Source organism: Ischnura elegans, chromosome 2 (genome assembly GCF_921293095.1).
Source record: "Ischnura elegans chromosome 2, ioIscEleg1.1, whole genome shotgun sequence".
Taxonomy (NCBI): Eukaryota; Metazoa; Arthropoda; class Insecta; order Odonata; family Coenagrionidae; genus Ischnura; species Ischnura elegans.
The window spans coordinates 28,016,651-28,036,145 of NC_060247.1; the positions used below are offsets into that span (position 1 = coordinate 28,016,651).

At 38.8% G+C, this 19,495-nt stretch overlaps 1 protein-coding gene across 1 annotated transcript; it reads right to left on the reverse strand.

Annotated features, from left to right (window-relative positions):
* Positions 1-9,035: 9,035 nt before the first annotated feature.
* Positions 9,036-14,053, reverse strand: LOC124153495 (glycine N-methyltransferase). The gene is made up of 7 exons (XM_046526697.1): positions 13,947-14,053; positions 13,611-13,822; positions 13,350-13,477; positions 11,251-11,383; positions 11,053-11,173; positions 10,249-10,379; positions 9,036-9,495 (listed from the first exon to the last, which is right to left on the reverse strand). Exons 1-7 carry the CDS (start codon positions 13,947-13,949, stop codon positions 9,333-9,335), a joined length of 891 nt encoding a protein of 296 aa, XP_046382653.1. The 5' UTR covers positions 13,950-14,053; the 3' UTR covers positions 9,036-9,332.
* Positions 14,054-19,495: the final 5,442 nt, after the last annotated feature.

A 19,495-nucleotide genomic window follows, 5' to 3' on the forward strand; every position in this document is an offset into this window, starting at 1 on the left:
CGGTTTTTAATTTCAGCGTGAAATTAAATATATAAATCGTTTCTTTTGCTCTCCTGAAAAGTTGCTATTTTTGAGATACGTGTTGTTAGAACTTAGCCATCGACATTGGAATCGCTACACTTTTTCTCATAAGAACTCATCATAAGGCTGGTAGCCCTCTACTGCTGTACTCTAATGATTTCTGCTATTATCCCTACTTCATAAGGGTCCCATGAGCTAGCAGCATACTCCAAGTGAGGCCTAGAGTCAATGGATCGTTCTACACATTGTCATCATTTTTTTCTCCCTGGCTCATCAGTATTGGCGAGAGAATCTCTTAACAGATAATCCCCGATCATGGCAGCTAAATTCGTCCCCAACGATACGTTCTCTGTCATTCTCCCTTTCCCTTCCCACTTCCTTTTATTAGTCTCGGTTTCCCAAATACAAAGCTCAAGTAAAATAAACAAGCCTGCGGATAAAATTGATATCTAATTTAGAGTTTTAGCCTTGAAATGGCACAGGTTCACTACGAAGAAAATACTTCACGTTGCTATTCGATCATTGGATTTTATGAAGTGATTATTATTCTATTTGGTGCGGTGATTCACAGCCTAGGTAATCTACCTCATCGAGAAAGAGTTTTTTGGGAGAAAAGAGACATTTAATGAAGAGACTAGAAGGTGGATACGTACTTGGTTGGACAGGCAGTGAACCACTCGGAAGGAGGACGTCAACTTGCAAGCGAAACTGTTTAGGCCGTCATTTTTTCGCCGTATATAGCTCGAAAAGCATCAGGTGAATTGAGATATGGAAAAATAAGGGTATCTTTTTCGAACTACCGCATCAGATTTTTGTGTGGCGAACAGCCCATTCCACACTTATAGTATAACAGTTAACATTTCGCAGAGTTGAAGCTCAGAGTAAATCTACTCTGAGCACTCATAGTGTCTGCAAAGTAACCAGAGGCTGAGGCCAGCAATAAAACCTCATCTTCAATATTACTAATAGAAAATATAAATAGTTCGCATAAAATACTAATGGACATATTTTTAAGTCCTAACTCTTTCCTCGATAGTATAAAATTCAATGGAAATAAAATTTCCATTGGTGACGGTTCACTCCCTGCCAAGCACCTCTGTAGGTGGCTAGTAGGGTAAAATTTATATGTAGATGTAAACAATATGAAAATAAACGCCATTGTCTTAGCAAGTGAACCAGACCCTTCAGAAACTTTGTTAGTATGCGTGACATTTTTTGGACTATGCGGTGTGCATGTGGCAGTCCAATTGCATGCTGCATGCTGGTGATTGATCACTCCCTGCCAAACACCCTAGAGGTGGCTCGCTGGGTATTATGTAGATGTAGATGTATGCCGGGAGATGAATGGGAGAAGGAACAAATCACGCTTGTAGACTACCGAGGAAACCCCAATCGGGAGTGGCATAGGTTTCCCTGGATACGCGTACTTTCCGCTTTGAGCATCTGAGACTTATTCCCTCGTCACATCTATGGACTGAATTTCAGCAGCCTTGGGTGCAACCGAGTTGAGGGAGGGACTTTTCCAAAAGAACTGCAAGTTTATAAAAAATTTTAACGGCCATGAAGGATACGTCAGTACATGAGCGTAGGTACCCAGCGAGGGACAGGAGGGGTCAGCTGCAGAAGCAAAAATCGCCCCCATAAGTAAAAATCGCTGTCTTTAAGGAAAATAATATTTTTCAAGCACATAATTTTAAAAACTAATAATGAGCTGTTACAGTTTCCTTAAAATGTTGATTTTATTCACCTTTTCCATGCTTAAATCTTACCTACAACTTGAAAAACCATGGCTGCCCCCCCCTTTAGTTTTGATCCTGGGTACGCCCTTGCGTCAGTACTATTACCTTTAATACATTTACAAAACTTGAACTTTTTACATCACTTCAAATAATGCAAGCAGGAAGATGGCAATCGCATCAGTCAAATAGTAGTGTGCTCTAACATGGCCGTTTATTTTTCAACCACCGATTGCACAGCAAAATACCATAAAAGCGACAGGCGGGTACTGCGCGGATAGGGCAACTGCGCACCCTCCACACCACGCGCTCAAGTCATTTCTGCACGCAAGTTGTTCGCTTAAAGTTAGTAGCAATCTCATTAACAACACTGCCTCAATTGATTCTCCCGCCAAGTGTGCACCGCGGAGAGGCAGACAGAGAACTCGCCGAATGGCTTCAGCATTGACATGTCTTGGCCTTTATGCCGATAAGAGAGAATTTTTAAATGCACTGTGACTAGAGTGTGAAACATTACGTCCACTACCATTCAAAACAAAAGAAGAGACATACTGACTTCTGGAAGTGCCCTGATCCATGGCAAAGACCTCAGCGCTGATGTAGCCCAACTAGTCCTTGAGCAATTTCAATGGGATAATTTCGATCACCCACCGTACAATGCCGGCCAAGTGCCGTGTGACTTCCATCTTTACGCTGAAATGAAGATCTGGTTTTGAGGGAAACGTTTTCAAACGGGCGATGAGCTTCAGGTCAAAAGCAATTGGAAGTCATTGGAAGTCATTGGCGGCAAAATCCTATGAAGAAGGTATAGTAAAGATACTCCACGGGCACGACCAATTCCTCAATCGCCGAGACATTTATGTCGAAAGGACACCACAAGTATGCTCAATACTTATAAATGAAATAATTTTTAATCAATGATTTCGTTTCCTGTTCATGGCCCATCGGAGCTTGAAAAAAAACGTCCCTCGTATTTGAGACGCCTTGGAACACTGTAACGTTTTTTGGACCGTGTGGTGTGCATGTGGGAATCCTATTGCACGCTAGTGATTGATCGCCCCCTGCCAAACACCCTAGAGGTGGCTCGGAGGGCATTATGTAGATGTAGATGAATTTTAAAATAAGAAAACGCAATTATTGCCGCCCACTTTTCATGGGTTGGTGACATCATTGGAGTCCGGACTCATTTACATGTTCTGGGAGAACTTTTTATTCAGGGAAGTTATCGCACTAAAACCTCGACTAATTCGTAAAATACTTTGGGGTCTCCATCACTCGAGATTACTCGTGGGGTATTCACATACATATACCTATACAAACTGCGACGTATCCGGGAAAGCCACACGTAAACTAGCATTTGAAAAAAAATCCTTAGTAAATGCCATAGAAAGGTGAAAGAGATATACAACCACAACTGCATTGTACCCTGCGAGCCATTTCTAGGGTATTTGGTAGGGGGAGACCAATCACCAAAATGCAGCATTCAAGAGAACCTCCACATGCACACCGCACGGCCTTAGAAATATTATGCATATCTATTAGCAAAATATAAATTCATATTCATGCAAAGACAAAACTTGCCATTGGTTTGTAATTCGTATAGCAAATCCATGCACGGTTAGAACTATGGAAGGAAAAAAATTGAAATAAGCTGCCTGAATGTAGTAAGGCCTCGCTTGGAGTATTCTGTTAGTGCGTGAGACTCACCTGAAGTCGGGCTAGTATCTGAAATCAATAGAGTACATCTTCAGATTCGTGGTTAGTTGTTACGATAAAAAAGCAGTTTCCAATATTTTAGGCGAGTTAGAGACTTTACAGGAGCGTAGGGAAAAATATTGGCGCCAAAGTTACTGCTTAAATAAGGAGAAGATTTTTTTCCTCAGACGACGCGAAAAATATCCTTCGTATATCGTCGTACTCTCATTACTTCCTCGTACTATGGAAGATAGCAATGGTGTCTCAATTAATAAAATTAATGGCAGCATTACCTAGGACGATTCGTTGCATATTTTTATCTTTCCATTGTAACCTTGCATGGATTTACTAACCGCTGGCAAGTTTTGCCTTTGCATAAATTACAGTACGACACAATGTGCGCTTATCTTTATTATTATGCGTAATATTTTTATGACCGTCGGGTGAGCATGAGAGAATCCTCCAGCGTGATGCATGCTGGTGATTGGTCACTTCATGCCAAACACCCCAGAGGCGGCGCGCAGAGCTTTACATACATAGATGTAAATTTTTCGCGAGGCGTCCGTTGGGCGCCACATAATTTTATTTTTTCACGGGCGCGGAATTTCCCTTCCCTTCCCACTCCTTCCGACCCTATCCTTACCCTGGAGGCGTCGGAGGACTCCTAATCGCGGCGGCGCATCCTACTTTTTGTACCTTCCTTTCCACACCCCTCCCAAGGATGACTAGGCGTAAAAGTTAAGGTACTTGGTTCCTGGCCCTCGTGCGTTACGTCATTTACGTGTTTTTAGCCCTCTCCTTGTTCCTGGTCTAACCGCGTGTCGTTGTCTTGAGTATGGCATGTGTCAGATAAATTCAATAGCAGTGTATTTTCTGAAGAAGTTAACCATATCTTACGAACGCCAACATAGAACAGATAGATTCAGAATATCTTTTTTTCAACGATCAATAAGAGATTATAACGGCAGCGTTGGAACTTACAAGTAAATTAGATGACTTGTAGTGTAGCCTACTAACTTATATATCTTAATGCATATTTCTGAATTTTCTTTTTATTTCTAACGGCATGTTTAGTGTATTCTAGTTTTATTGGCAGATAACCTTAATGAGTAGTTCGCAATTTTCGCCTTTGCATGAATGTGGTAGTATAATTTGTTAGTATGCGTAACGTTTTTTAGACCGTGTGGTGTACATGTGGGAATCCAATTGCATTCTGGTGACTGATCACACTCTAACAAACACCCTAGAGGTGGCTAGCAGGGTATTATGTAGATGTAGATGTGTCGGGCAAGCGACCGCGTTTCTGATTAAGTCCAGGATGAGTGCTGCAACTATATCTACATCTACATAATACACCGCGAGCCATCTCTTGGGTGTTTGGCACGGGGTGATCAATCACCAGCTTGCGATAGGATTTCCACATGCACACCACACGGTCCAGAAAACGTCACGCATACAAACAAATTATACCACCACATCTATGCATAGGGAAATTCATTCATACATGTCTGGTGTGGAATCAGCCCGTGCCACACATACTGTCTGTTGAGTGCCTGCATTATAACCATCGAGATATACCGCTGGCTAAACTTTATATTGGTGATCGTTGATAATGAATTAATGTTAGAGGATAGTGTTAGGGGAAAGACCATCGTAGTAATTACTCAGCGGTACTAACCTCCAAATGACTCACGAGCTGTCAAAAGAAATATGACCCAAGGTCGGTTGATGGTCACGGTGACTTGCAATTTACAAGACATCATTCAAAAGTCATTTCTGAATTTCGGAAATTCAAAGCTATCGCATGAACATACGGTGGATATTTTCTGAATGAAGATGATCCCTTCAAGATTCACGCTTCCCTCAGGTATAAACAGAAAATAGGACTTCAAGTCCGTAAAGATGCACCGCGAACTAAATTTAAGGTTAATTAATGACAGATAACGTATGCAATCTTGATCAAGGTGGAGAAAGTAGCATTTGCTGCAGTTATTTTTTAGTCTTCATCATTAATGAGTCACAATTCTTCATCAACGAGCTTTTATCGTCAAACTCATTCGATATCCTGAGTGAGAACCGCAATGTCTAAGAGGAGGAAAATTAATGCGCTCTCTCGCTAGGCAGTAGCCAGAAAAAAATTTCGTGGGGTTTAGGAGGGGAAAATGTAAAACGGGGTAGTTCACTTGGAGATAGTACGTCTAAGATTGTCCTCCCATCATTATAACGACCCCTTAGCCCAATTAATTTCCTTAAATTTTAATATAATTTTCAGCAAAAATTTGCGGAGGCTGCTCTCAAACGGCTTTTGAGATTCGACAAATGTATTTATACCTCCATTCCGCGTTTACAAATTTTATGAGGAGACTTCTTTGCTGTTCTGAAACATATTTTTTATTTAATAATTATAAGTACCTACCCTCATGAATTCGAGACTAATAGTCCTTCCTCTTCCCGTTTTTTACAGTTTCTTCATTTTCTTCAAAACTCTTCATGTTTATTTTTCGGTCCACCGGGGGAAAAAATATTTCGTTTCATACCTCTTAATCGTATATTTTCTGTTCTTACTGATGCATAAATTTCGTGTCATAATTTTGGAAATTTCTCTCAAGAGTATCATTTCACATCGGTCATTCATTCATTGGTCTTTCAATGTTTTGTGTGACTTTTCAAGCCTGTCTCCTCCCACTATCTTTTGGCGTTTTCGCGGTCAAAATATCGCTGAGTAGCTCGTTTTCTTTATTCTGTTCAGATAATTTTAACTCAGAAATTCGTTAATATAATCAATGAAACTCAGCCTCTCGGCGCTTACAAGCCTCATTTTTCGTTTCACCCACGATTTTCTTGGTAGTTATTTACAGATCTTCATTTTTTCTCTTAGGCACTCTGTACTTCACAGCGTTACCAAAATGTTTCAAACACGCAATATTTACACAAAAAGTATTTTCCGATCCGAGTCCATAAGATACATCCTGTGTATGCTGCGCGTGAAATGCGACCGCGCGCGCGTTGCCTAATAATGTCTGTTTGAGTGGACTCGGTTTGTGTTTTGGGAGTGAGTGCTGCTTTCGAGGAGGATGAATGAAGAGAGGTCTTTGTGGGTGTGTTTGTTCGCACTGTCGTGCGTGCACTTGGGTGAACAGACGATCAGACGACTTCTGCCGAGTCAGGACCTATGGCCCCGGGAATCTCGATAGTGCCGGGGTCGCAGAGGACCGTGAGATAAGGATTCACTATCTCCCCGAAGACATAGCTCTCGGCGTCATTACTTCGATGACGTTGTCAGAATTTCTAAACATTGGGTCCACGCTGATAGACTCACCATGAGAATATGAACTAAAGTCATCGAGTAGGATTGGAATAGGCTTGTCGATATTTTTCTTTGCGTAAAGAGCTTACGAAATCCGCGAAGAGATAAAATGCGTAGCGGTGGAGGCATAAATTATTTATTGGCGCTTTGAATACTCTGGGAAAATTGGCTTAAACATAGCATCGGGGAAAATATTGCTCAACCTTTCTTCCGATTATTTCATTTTTTTCGTCCTCTCCTCATCAGCTTTTTTAATAAGCGATCTTTTCATTAACCCTGAACAAATTACAGTGCATCTACCCTTCGAATCTAGGAATTTTTCCCAAGGATTATTTACAACGTTTTAAGGATAAAAGTTTGAGTTAAAGTGCATGACTATTGTCTTCTTAGTAAGAAGTTCTTATCCACCTTAGCTCGTTCAAACTGGATTAAAGGCAGTGGCGGATACAGAAAAAACTCAAGGGGGGGCGCAACATATCTTGAGTTGTCTTTACTTTTATAATATTAAGAGATGATCAAGTCACAGGCAAAGTATATAAAAATTTTATTTGAAAGTGATTATAAACATGTAAAAGACAATGCCATCTTATGATATAAAAAAGTTACAATTGTGGTTTTGCAATGTTCGGCAATATAGGCGGACCCGCAAGGGGGGGGCGCACGCCCCCCATCTGTATCCGCCACTGATTAAAGGTCACGGTTGCACATACACCTTTACATTATTTCATTTGAAAAATTCATTAGTAATTACTGACAAATTAGATGGACAGAATTTTTCAATAACACTGAATTTAAATTGAAAAATTCTGCCTTTTTGACAAAAAAATGACATTATGTTGTCTTATTTTCAAATAAAAAATAATTTGGCGGGAAGAATAAATGACCTTTTTATAACCTATCACTGGAAAACAATGCTCTCCGTGGTTTAGAATTTATAAATGACTGCCAAATTAAATTAATTAAGAGAGGAAGCAGGCCTTTCAACAAACTGCTGTGGCAAAAAAATAAGAAAATGATTTTAAAAATTTTTCCCATCTATAGTCATAGTCATAAAACTTTAAATAATTATTAAAAACTTTTAAGGTTCTTTCCCTCTGTAGTGTGGGAAGAAAGCGACAGATTCATGACTTGATTTTTCCTGTGGCATTTATTTATTTAATATGCTTAATTACTGCAAGTGTTGGAGGGTAAAAAATGTCCTCGCTGAGTAATGTAAGCATTTTTATTCCCACGGAAATTTTTCCCATCTTCCTCACAAATATTCACTATTTCAGTGTAGGAAATCAACATAAAAAGGTTTCTTTGGTCTTATTCTGAGCAATAAAATCCACTCTCATCCAATGTTTTGAGTCTCATAATGATCTCTGACCTCAGGGAGGTATCAATGAGGATTATTATGGGGGTCAAATCCAAGGGAAAAATATGACTTTAGAATGAAGGTGTAATTATTGCATGCTCGTGCTGATATCCTCATATGCATTTCATCTTTTGAAGGTGTTTATTGACACCAATATTTCAAAGGAATATGCACCAACATCCTTGAGATGATTCATCCAGAGTACTATGGCAGACCATACCATCAAAACATTGGTGCCTATCAGCAGTGGCGTCACTATGGGGGGATAGGGGGGATAGATCCCACCCCCCCAAAGCGTCAGAGAAATAAAAAAATATTTAAAACTGTTGACTAGTTTTGACATAAAATAACTGCATCTGCTTAAAGTTGAATTTTTTTGTGCTTAAATGATGTAAAATGTATTTCCTAGCATGTCATTTTTCAAAAATTTGTCCAGATTTTGCCTGAGGGGCTTGCCACCCCCGACCATCCCATCCCCCCCAATGCATATACCTTATAGTTACGCCACTGCCTATCACCACCTTTACGTTGCTGAAATTTTCTGAAAGACTTAATCTCAACAATGGATTATTATTCTCTGATGGAGACCAAAGAGAAGTTCATGCCACATTCCCAGGTCTTCCATCTTTGAACGGACCACTAATTTCAATGTTATATGCTCAGAAACAGTTTGAGAATTCCAATAGCTATATTTAATAAATGGAAGATCATTTTTTCAAAGACTTCAATTTTTAAGACATATTTCAATAATTTAATTTTTAACTGGTGGAAAGACTAAGCATATAGGCTTCTAAAACTAATGGAATAGAAGTATCCTTCAATTTGAAAAAAAAAATTTGTGAGACAAATTATTTTTCATTTTTAAGCATACAAACGGTGAGCAATTGATTTTGTTGGAAGGATCATTAAAAAAACAATATGTTTTTCTAATTTATTTTTATTATAAAAATACAACTATGAAACAATTTTTTCAACAATGAGCAAGAACAATTTTCAGAAGTAATTTGCAAAAATCAAGCTCATAAAGCCAAGTGATGCCGATTATATTAATTGGTGATGACTTGAGGAATCAATATAGCCATATTTTTCAGAAAAACAAAACTCACTTAGAACAATACTTTTTATGCAAAACATAGCAAGTCAAGGATCTTTCATTGTTCAGAAAGAAATAAATTTTTGAGCAGTGATGGAACGTCCTGAATTAATGCCTGAAAAATTACTTCAATTTTTCAACAACATGTACAAAGAAACCAGGATCTTTGATTTCATCCAAGGGCTTGAAGTCTCCATAAATTCTCTGCTTGCACTTCTTTTCAAACGCTTCTTCCAGCATCTGCCTAAAAGTCTCCAGTTCATGAGGGTAGTATGACAATCGGAAGCTGAAAGTAAATGGAAATATATTTACATTCTGGACAGCATAATGTAGGAGGGAAAACTAAACCTGACCATACAAAACCTAATTGATACTAACTAAATTGATCTTTGTATTTGGAGGTAACATTCTGATCCCATTATAGGTCACCACAGCAGCGGCGGATTAAGTTGTTGTTTTTGGGGGTTTCATCACTCACGGCGATGCCTCGGTGGCATGTGCCGCAAAAATGCATCTGAGATCTGATAAGCATAGAAAGGAGGCTTTTGGATCTTCATCTTACTTTTAAAATTTTTGGTCAAGCCAGTAAAATATAAACTAAGATCAGAGAAGCGACTTAAAAGTTACTATCTTCACAATTTATCCAGAAATTAATGGAGGAGTGACCACCGTCCACCCCCATTTCATCCACCACAATGCACTATTGAAAGCAAGGTTTCAAGTATATCACTGTAATAAGTCAATGCGAAAATAAATGGATCTTCCCATGTCATAGTGGCCACAAGAATGTCATTGTTGGCATTAATTCCCCTAACATGCTAAAAAGTGGAGTAAATATTTCATGTGATTTCACATTATAAAGCTGGAATGGAGTGCTTTCATTATATATTTTCATCTAAATTTTATGAGCAACCATTTTCATAAAAAGTAGGCTAGGATGATTGAAAATACCTATTTATCTTCAGGTCACTCGAATTATTTCTTGGAAGTTCATGCTATTGAAATGAGTAGAGCTCAGTCTGAAACTGAGAGTACCTACCTTACTAGGTCATCCTGAGGATTTTTACTCTTTGCAATTTCAGATATATCCATAACATAGTCCATTGTGACCATGTGAGGCTTTCCATTGACATAGAGAACAGATGTGTGGATATCTTTGGTATGCTTGCTCTATAAAAGAAATATGCAAAAGGTTCAGCGTATATCCCATTTTCATTTGCAAGTATACCAAATTTTTTTTTACACATGGAATAAGATGATGATCATGATAAAAATAAATGATAGAACAGGTGTAAAAATAATGGAATTAAGCATATTTAGTTGAAATATTGAGAAAGTATAGCCATAAGTGAACCCTCAACTAAGTCCACCTCCCTTCCAAAGTAACCTTATATGTATATTTTTTCTAATATAGACTAGTTTCCCTACTGCAGATCAGATAATTAAGAAAAAATATTTCTTCTGTCTAATTCGAACTCAACTATAACCAAATGGGTTGACATTTTTAAATATTACTCCCTTATTTAGTGCGATTATCTATATTGATTAAAGGAATCAAAATAAAATGAATTTAAATCAAGGCACTGCCAAAACTTATTATCTTATGCCTTACTTCCGAAGCACATCATCAAGAAAAAGCTCATTTTTTCCTTACCATTGGTGCACATTAACCACAAATTATATTAAAGGATAGAGAGTGAAAGAAACAATTAATAAGTGTTTTGAGTTAAATCATGGTGAGTTTCAAAAAAATATGGGATGTATGATATATATTAGTATGATGGAAATTATGCATCCATCCTTGTTGATATGCAATATAGAGTAAGTAAGAAATTGGTCTTACATTGTAGTAGATGCACTTCGTTGGAGTTTGTCCTGTCCTGATGATGTAATCATAGTTACGATGATCAATAAGAAGTAGTCCTCCAGGCTTTACGCATCGCTCAAAATTTTTCAAGGCTCTCCTGAAAGTTGAAATAATAATTTTCTCAACTTTTGAACCAAGCATTAGCACCAAATAAACCTAAAATCTTCAACTAACTTGATGTCTCTCATGTCACCAGTTGAATCATGCAAATGGGCAAAAGAATTTCCCAAGCACATAACAGCATCAAATCCTTGGCCAGGTATCTTGATATCATCAGTGAGAGTCAGCCAGTTTGCCTCCTGGATCACTGAAGTAATGAATAAAGATTATCTCAACCACTATCAGAGTGGATAGCACGTGCTTACATCAAAGCATGCACACTGAATCAGTATGCACAGTTTACACTCCTGAATGGTGATGTTTTAAGATGCCATGATATGATGTGAAAATAAAAATCTCTCCAATAAAAATTTGAAGTAAATGGTCCACACGGAATACAAAGAGTTGATTTCAAGGGCACCATAATTAGCTACACAATGCTTGCTTATCCCATTAAAATAAATATTCCTGATTGAGGAAATAGATAGGTACATATATAATCCTAATGTTGGGGTTAAAATCATGAACATAAAACAAAAATCTTTTTCAGTCCGAATCTATAGATAAATAATGTTGAGAAAGGTTTCATATTCAATATTGGATATCACAGGGAATGCATCCTATAAAGACATGTCAAAGTATAATTGCAGCTAGCAAGCTCATTTCATCAACTCGTAGTGACCAAAAGAATGAAGAACCATGATAAAACCCACAATTACTTCTTCCAACATCTTTCTCAAAAAAAAACCTCCTCCATGATAATATTCTAGGCGTAAACACTCGTTCATGTTTTAGAACCCGTGAGTATACAAAAGCACTAAAATGAGAGCATGAATACCCCATTGAGTAATTTTCATATTAAATGTGTGGCAGAGAATTGAGAGAACAACAACGCAGCACAACACCAAGTAGTTGAAAAGTACCTGGTTGAGTATTCCTGAATAAAAAACCATGATGAATATCTCAGTAACCATGTGAGGAAATAAAATGGCATGTGGAAGAATATCTCTCTTATAATCTGCAAATGTATGCTACCATTTGGAATGCCATAGTATTCTAATCAAGGTATTCATGTGTTCACTAGTACAATGCAGTGCAAATAAATTAGTACATTAGGCACACTACTACTCCACTCAGCTCTTACGTGAACTGGAAATTGATGTACTTGGTTGACGACGGAGCAATATTTTGTTTGCAAGGAGTTACATCTAGTCTGTCTCACATTGAAATTTTTGAGCCAGCTTAAGTCAATTGATTGGCTATTTGTCAGACAAAGTGAAAAATCATCCATCAGTCTGTAGTCTATAGAGCTGTAGCCAGCTTAGATTGCATATTTATTCCTGTGGTCTTGATCTTCTGTTAGAGGCAGATTGACAATGACTGTCAAAGTTTATTTGAGCTCAATGTTTTTTTAAATATGAAATGATAACAATGGGATCAGAAGTTTGTAGGCTCACTCTCTATTAGCATGTATTAATTTTCACCAAATGCACTTACACTAAAGGCCTGTTTACACAGTACATTAACCCGTACGAGTTGATGTCTAAATGTATGAATGCGAGAATGAACATGAAAATTTACCGTGTAACCACTCAACTTGCACGAAAGCATGAACGGAAAATAGAAACTGTTCTAATTTAGTTAATGAATTCGTACATGTTCTGCTCCAGGAATGTCAGTAAATTTCACTCAGTCCAAGAGGGAGAATCAGGGAGAGTTCCTTTTCATTAACTACTGAGATAACTCCATATTAGAACGCACAAAGGCATCTCTCGGTCCAAGGATTTGAACCACATAACCCCTGTTCAGTGGCTCAATGTCCCAGCAGCAAGTAAATCAGAGCACCCTGCAACTTCACCAGGGATGCCGACTTACAAAAAATATTGGGGGGCCCAAACCGGGGATCTTGCCCCGGGAAATTTTATAAGTGGTGAGTTTTAAGTTTTTTAAGCATTTTAGAAGAGTCATATGATCAACATTAGAACCCTGATAACTCAAATCTCGATATCTGAGCACTCTGGGGAAAATCGACAAGCCTGACACATTTTTTCACACGCCCTTAACGAATTTTCGAGGGGACTCGGGCCCCCTCAGGCCCCATGGAGTCGGGGTGCCACTGAACTTCACTGCGCAGACTAAATTCGATCCCGAGAAAGTTCATGAAATTAACTTACCCCATTTATCAAAAGCGTCTTCTTTTCTCCTATCCCATCGAGATTTTAAAGCGTACTTCAGCATCTTATCCGAGGCATCCACGGAGGTCACCTGAAATCCTTCTTCTACGAGCAGCATTGAATCTACCCTGCCATTTGTAAATGAGAAAAAAAATATGAATAAAATTTTAAATCATGTGCTGAACATCGTTTGCCAAGCAATTACGCGTTAATGCACGTCCCTATGTCTAAATTAACTCGTAAAAACTAAATGAAACTTACCCAGTTCCGCAAGCCACATCCAAGACTGATTTGCAGCCCTTCTCCCGCAACAGGCCGACGAGAAAATCCCTGTAATGTTTCGTACGGGACTTCTTGTCTCCGACGTACACGGTCCACACCTTGGCGGCTTTCCCATCAGCATACTGGTCCCTCACACCTTCGGCCGGCGCCCCAAGGGAACGAGTCCGGAATACGCTGTCCACCATATCACCCTGCAAGTTGCGACAGTTTTTACGTTAATACAAAGCATGATTGGCCTTTTAAATGCGCGATCGCCGAGGCACAATTGTTCTAGCTCGAATTTCTGAGTCAGGAATAAATACGCGTAGCGCATACCATTTGGTTGCGTTGTCCTCGGTCTCCAAGATAAGCGCAAGAGCACCCACTTTCGCGTGCGCTCTTTATAATACTACGAGGATGACGTTCCTCGACACCCCTTTTGTCCTTGCGTCACGGCATCGGAAGGAAATTTTCGAGCGATAACGAATGTCCGTCAGTATTGTTTGTGAAGTTATTTTCCGAGATTAAAAGTTAAAAGACGACTTTTTTACAATAATAATCTCAGTTTACAGTAGCAATTCAGGATAAGTTTTTCTCAAAATTGTCCATTCAAGATGAGTTATTGCAAACAAGCGTCGCGTCCAATCACTGGAGGCGAATCAGCGAGTGGGAATTTCGAATCAGTCAAAGCCGCACAGCCACATGAATATATTCTGTGGAATGATATAAAATAATTATAAAACAAGCTTCACGGTTATAAATAATGCGCTTTTGCAAATTTTAATAGCAAATGATGACTGTAATTATGATGAAAAAATGGTGAGTACGTTTGAAATGTAATATCATTTCAAATAGGATTTTATTGAGTGCAGTTCATCATGCACAATAACTATATCCCTCTTTTGCTCAATTTTTCTTCTCATATACTACTACATAGAATTATAAAGTGGCGTAGCCAGGGGGAGATCTGGAGGGTCCGGACACCCCCTTCCCCTGGAAATATAAAAACACAATTTCTTTCCTTCGTCAAAGAAAACAAAATATTGATAAACCATTAATTTACAAAATATTTCTTAAACAAATGAAGTTTTTTCGATTAGTAAAAGTGTTAAAATTAATTAAAAACCCTCTTATTAGTACCCTATTTTTTAAAAATGTCCCCTCTGGTTTTGGACCCCCCCCCCTCCTTCCCCGAACAAAATTCTTTGCTACACCACTGCATTAAATGCTTCTGAAAAGGCAGAGCAAAGCAACATTTTTCTTGAGTGTCCATGGAGTACTATAGTCCTTTGAAGCATTTTTGATATTTTGGTGTCTGTCTGCTGCTATAGTTTCCCAAATGGCTGGATGGTGCATATGCAAACTCCCATCTACCACTGTGCTTACATCAGACTCAACATAGGTTCATGTGTAACACTTGAGCACCGAGAAACTATAATTACTTAAACACTTCTGAGTCTCCGCAAACAACTCAGAGAGGGAGAAATGATAAGGGGAAATAAATAGAGGCTAATATAAGATTTGGAGTGAATGAAAAAGCGTCATAGATGGTTAACTGATTGAAGAGTAGTTGATGTCAGTGGTGCAGCGAGGGGGGGGTTTTGGGGGATAAAACCCCCCCAGAGCTCACGGAAATTTTTAAGTTAAATCTATTTTACTTAATTGGATTAATATTTCTTATATAATAGTGTGAGGATTAATAAAATATCCCTCAGAAGCCCGTAAAACTAACCATTTTGAACCATTTATCTTAGTTTTTTCCGGCGGAGGGCCTCCGCACCTTCCGCTTACCCTGGCGGGTATGCAATACCCCCAAGTATTAGTTGCACCTGAAACCCCCCCTAGCCTTAATTCCTAGCTGCGCCCCTGGTTGACGTATATCATTGTAATTATAAGTGATTATTTTACACCCATCCTTATGAAGTATATGGAATATTTTTAAATTATCAATAGATTACATTATCTTTTGAGATTTGTTTTGCTTTGATTACTAAGGCTCGTCTCTTCCCTGTTCCCCTATCAAATATCCTTCTTTAATTTGGCACGAGGCCTATTACTCTCGATTCTATTCATGAAACTGCTCTTTCCCTCTCTATTCCCAGCTTAACGATTTTCCTCCCTCCATCATAATCTTCAGCAGCCCTCCATCTAGACCGTCTGATTCCTTGTTATCACCTCTTAAGATACTTCTCCTCACCCACCATGCTAGGCAATTCTCTGTTCCTTTTCTTTTCCATTCATATAACCGTCTACGTACTCATCACTATCCAAATGTCGAGTTCCTCCAGCTCAGTCTAATCCTCCCCCTTCAGTATCTAAATTTCTGCATCACGAGGCACAAGATCCATGTACATACGAGATTCATTGCAAGTCTTGTCTTCCTACCCTTACTCTTTCCTCAATGACTCTATATCATATGTATTAATCCCTCCTTTGTTAAACTATTCTCTACTTGACAGTAGATGTGAAGATAGAGGGGAAGGGAAAATATTTTGAAGAGACTATTTATCACTTTTACGAAATTAGACATGCTGAGGATAACATCCTTCACCCTCCTGATTGTTCCTAGTTGCTTCCATGTATCCTCACTACTGTCCATTTCCTCTAATGAGCTGTCTAATTAGTTTAACCCTTCTGCACTATCAATATACCCAGTAAGTTTGCACAGAAGGCTGCTGTGAACATACCTTTTCTTCCTCCCTGCTGTGTGCTCAGCACTTTTGCCGCAGGTTAGGTTAGGCCGCAGGTTTAGGTTTTAGTCACGGGTAGGTTTCCAGAGAGTGAGCAGTAGCGAAAGGGTTAATTGTTTCAACAGCTAAAATTTATAGCCAACCGCAATTAAAGTAACCCTCGCAATATTTGCAATTAAAGCTCTGCCAAAACAAAATATTTGGGTTTCCTCGTGACTAATCTTCATGTCACACTGCTTGCACTCTTACATTGGGTATCAACCTTTGCTAACAAGCCTTCCCCCAAGCTGACTAAAAAAATCTGATCATCCACCCATTTAAAAATTGAAATTTAATTCTTTCTTACCCTCCCTTACAGTAAAATTGGCATGCACACTGAAGGGTAAGAATGCCATTGGACATGGACAGCCTTATCTTAAGCCCCAGTCAACGACTGCCCACCCAATCCATTAATGGATATGTTATCTTCTGAGCTCTGATCCAAGCATTAGTTATGAATGATGCATCTGTTCCATCACCTAAGCCCATTTTCTTTTAATTGCTCACTAACCTGACCCAATTTACCTTACACTTTGAAAATCCAAAATGGAAGGACACATCACCTTATTACAGACCATAATATTTTCTACTTGGGTCCTCATACTGTTATTGCATTTTAGGCTTACTTTTCCTTGAAGAATATATGGACTCTAATTTTCACTCATAATGTCATGAGCTCTCACCGTCACATATTTTACAATCCTCTGCCCCATTTGTGCTATGTGCAGCACCATCCTATTTGTCCAAGGGCCTCTGTAATTTACAGCTCTCTTCTCTTTTGGATTTGGGAAGTGTGCTTGACACTGATCAAAATTATTCAGGTAAGTTTTCATTATGATCAGTTGAGTGGTTTCAACACAGTCTGAATTTGCATTTGAAAATTTTCATCCGGACAACTCACTAAGATTCAGAATTTTTTTATCTGAGTGAAAAATTTCAAGTGCAACAAATTCCAATTTCAATGCCAATCACAAATGATCAATCCTGATAAAGAAAACTGAAACCCCCTCTTCATATATGCCTTGGACAAGTTCCAAACATCTCCCACCAACCGTTTCTAATTTCTAAATAAGTTTACAGGGTGAGTTGTCTACTCCTAGCAGCTTTCTCAATTTTATATCAAGAATTCTAGATCCAAGGTTATCCTCATCTGCACCACTTCTTCCTGTTAAGTCTGTCTGACCTTTACCAGCTGTTTTAAAGATCCTTGCATTACTCCTTCCATCTGATTTAGCCACTATCCTATCTAAGTTCAACAGATTCAGGCTTCAATTGGTGGAAGTTAGACATATTTAGGTAAATAAAAGATCGTAGCACTTTTCCACAAGAATTTTTAATGCGTACATCCCGTTTCGGCTCACTGAGCCATCATCTGGTAGACTAGACTTGTACCAGATGATGGCTCAGTGAGCCGAAACGCGATGTACGCATTAAAAATTCTTGTGGAAAAGTGCTACAATCTTTCATTTACTTAAAACTACCCTATCTTTTTATATCCTATTATTCCTACCCTTAATTTATGGCATATCTTTTCCTCTTTCACGCCATAAAAACAAATTTGCATTAGCAAACAGTACACCATCTTCCTAATTCTCCTTCAAAATTTCTATTCCAGCACACTCCTCTTCCCAGAGCCTCTCTTGCCAGTGAAGAATTTTTTTTAATGCTTCTACTATCAGAATTGGCCCTCTAAGACCAAAAGTTGTAATTCATTAAAAGAATACATTTGATTGAAGGGAAAGATAAGTTTCAATTAGAATGATATATTTACCTCATTCAGCCATTCTCTCAAAGTTTTAACAATGAAAAAATGCATAAGTAGTGGCCCAACTTTCATGAGTTGGTGACAGCATTAGAGTTCTAGTTTTTTTACTCTGTTACAACGGTTTTTCCTATGGAAGTCCTCTCTCGCTTGTGGCTGCGAGATAGGCGGAGCACTTGGATCTACAGTACTGCAGGAAAACAACCGTCTCTTTTTCCAAACGTTTATTTTAACTCAATGCACTAAGTTACAGATGGGTGAAGCAGGGCCAAGGTCCTAGAGACAGTATGACTGCACATCGAAGTACACATGCAACATACCTTTCACGCTCACAGCCAATTCAGGTACTGTAGTCTGATTGCGAGGATCAAGCGGATTCCAACTAATCCCTGTACACTCAGAAATACAACAGTTGCGAGGGCAAAGCCCAATGTGCTGCTTCCTGGCCAAAGACCACAACCGTGACCGCTATCCAGATTGGCACCAGTCAGGGAACCCTACAAGACCTATGACGACCCTTGAACCTAGACATTATCGCAACTCCACTGCACTGCAATGTGTACCCATAGTTACTCTCAGTTACTTACGGTGACTCCCTTTCACTGACCTGGACCAGGGTTTACATACAGTTTTTAAGGGGGGACAAGGCCAGCAACATTCACCAGTACCGAGTGCACTCATTAGTCTCAAGGAGCAAACGCCTGACATCCAGAGGCTAGACATCTGATTCCTTGAGAGATGACTTCCGCAGCTGAACCCTAGACCCTATCTAAGCAATGAGAAGAATACAGCTGAGTAGGAGAGTGGAAACCCTCATTGCAGCTTTGGCTAACACAGCTCCTTCAGGAAGAACATCTCATTGAGGAAAGGCATTGCTCACATGAGATCACAGGTCGATGCCTTGAAGGGAGTAGCAGAGAGGAGGTGACCCAGTTTGCAGGTGTCAGTGTTGTTATCTACTGCGTTACAGCTTTACAATGGGTTTGATTTACAGTAGACTAGCTTACAATCTAAGCTGACTTTACATATACTTTTTAAAATTGCATATTTTGCTAATTTTGTTTCCATGTGATTTTATGCCTTATTTGTTAACAAAACAAATTTTTGAAATAGCAGTGTTTACAGTCACTGATGCTCTTTAAACCAAGTCCAAGTCTGGAAATTATGCTGACTTAACACGTGATAGAATACAGTCATTCACAATGGATTAATACCATAAAGAAAGGATTTACTGCATGAGATTATCTCTTTGCCAAGGCATATGTCAATTGCCTCTTGGTAGTGATTGAAATCTAATGCCTCATTGAATGGTGCTATCACATTTTAAATAAACAGTGAATTACATTGCATCTACAAATTTGAAAATACATGGACACTTCATTCATCCTACATTC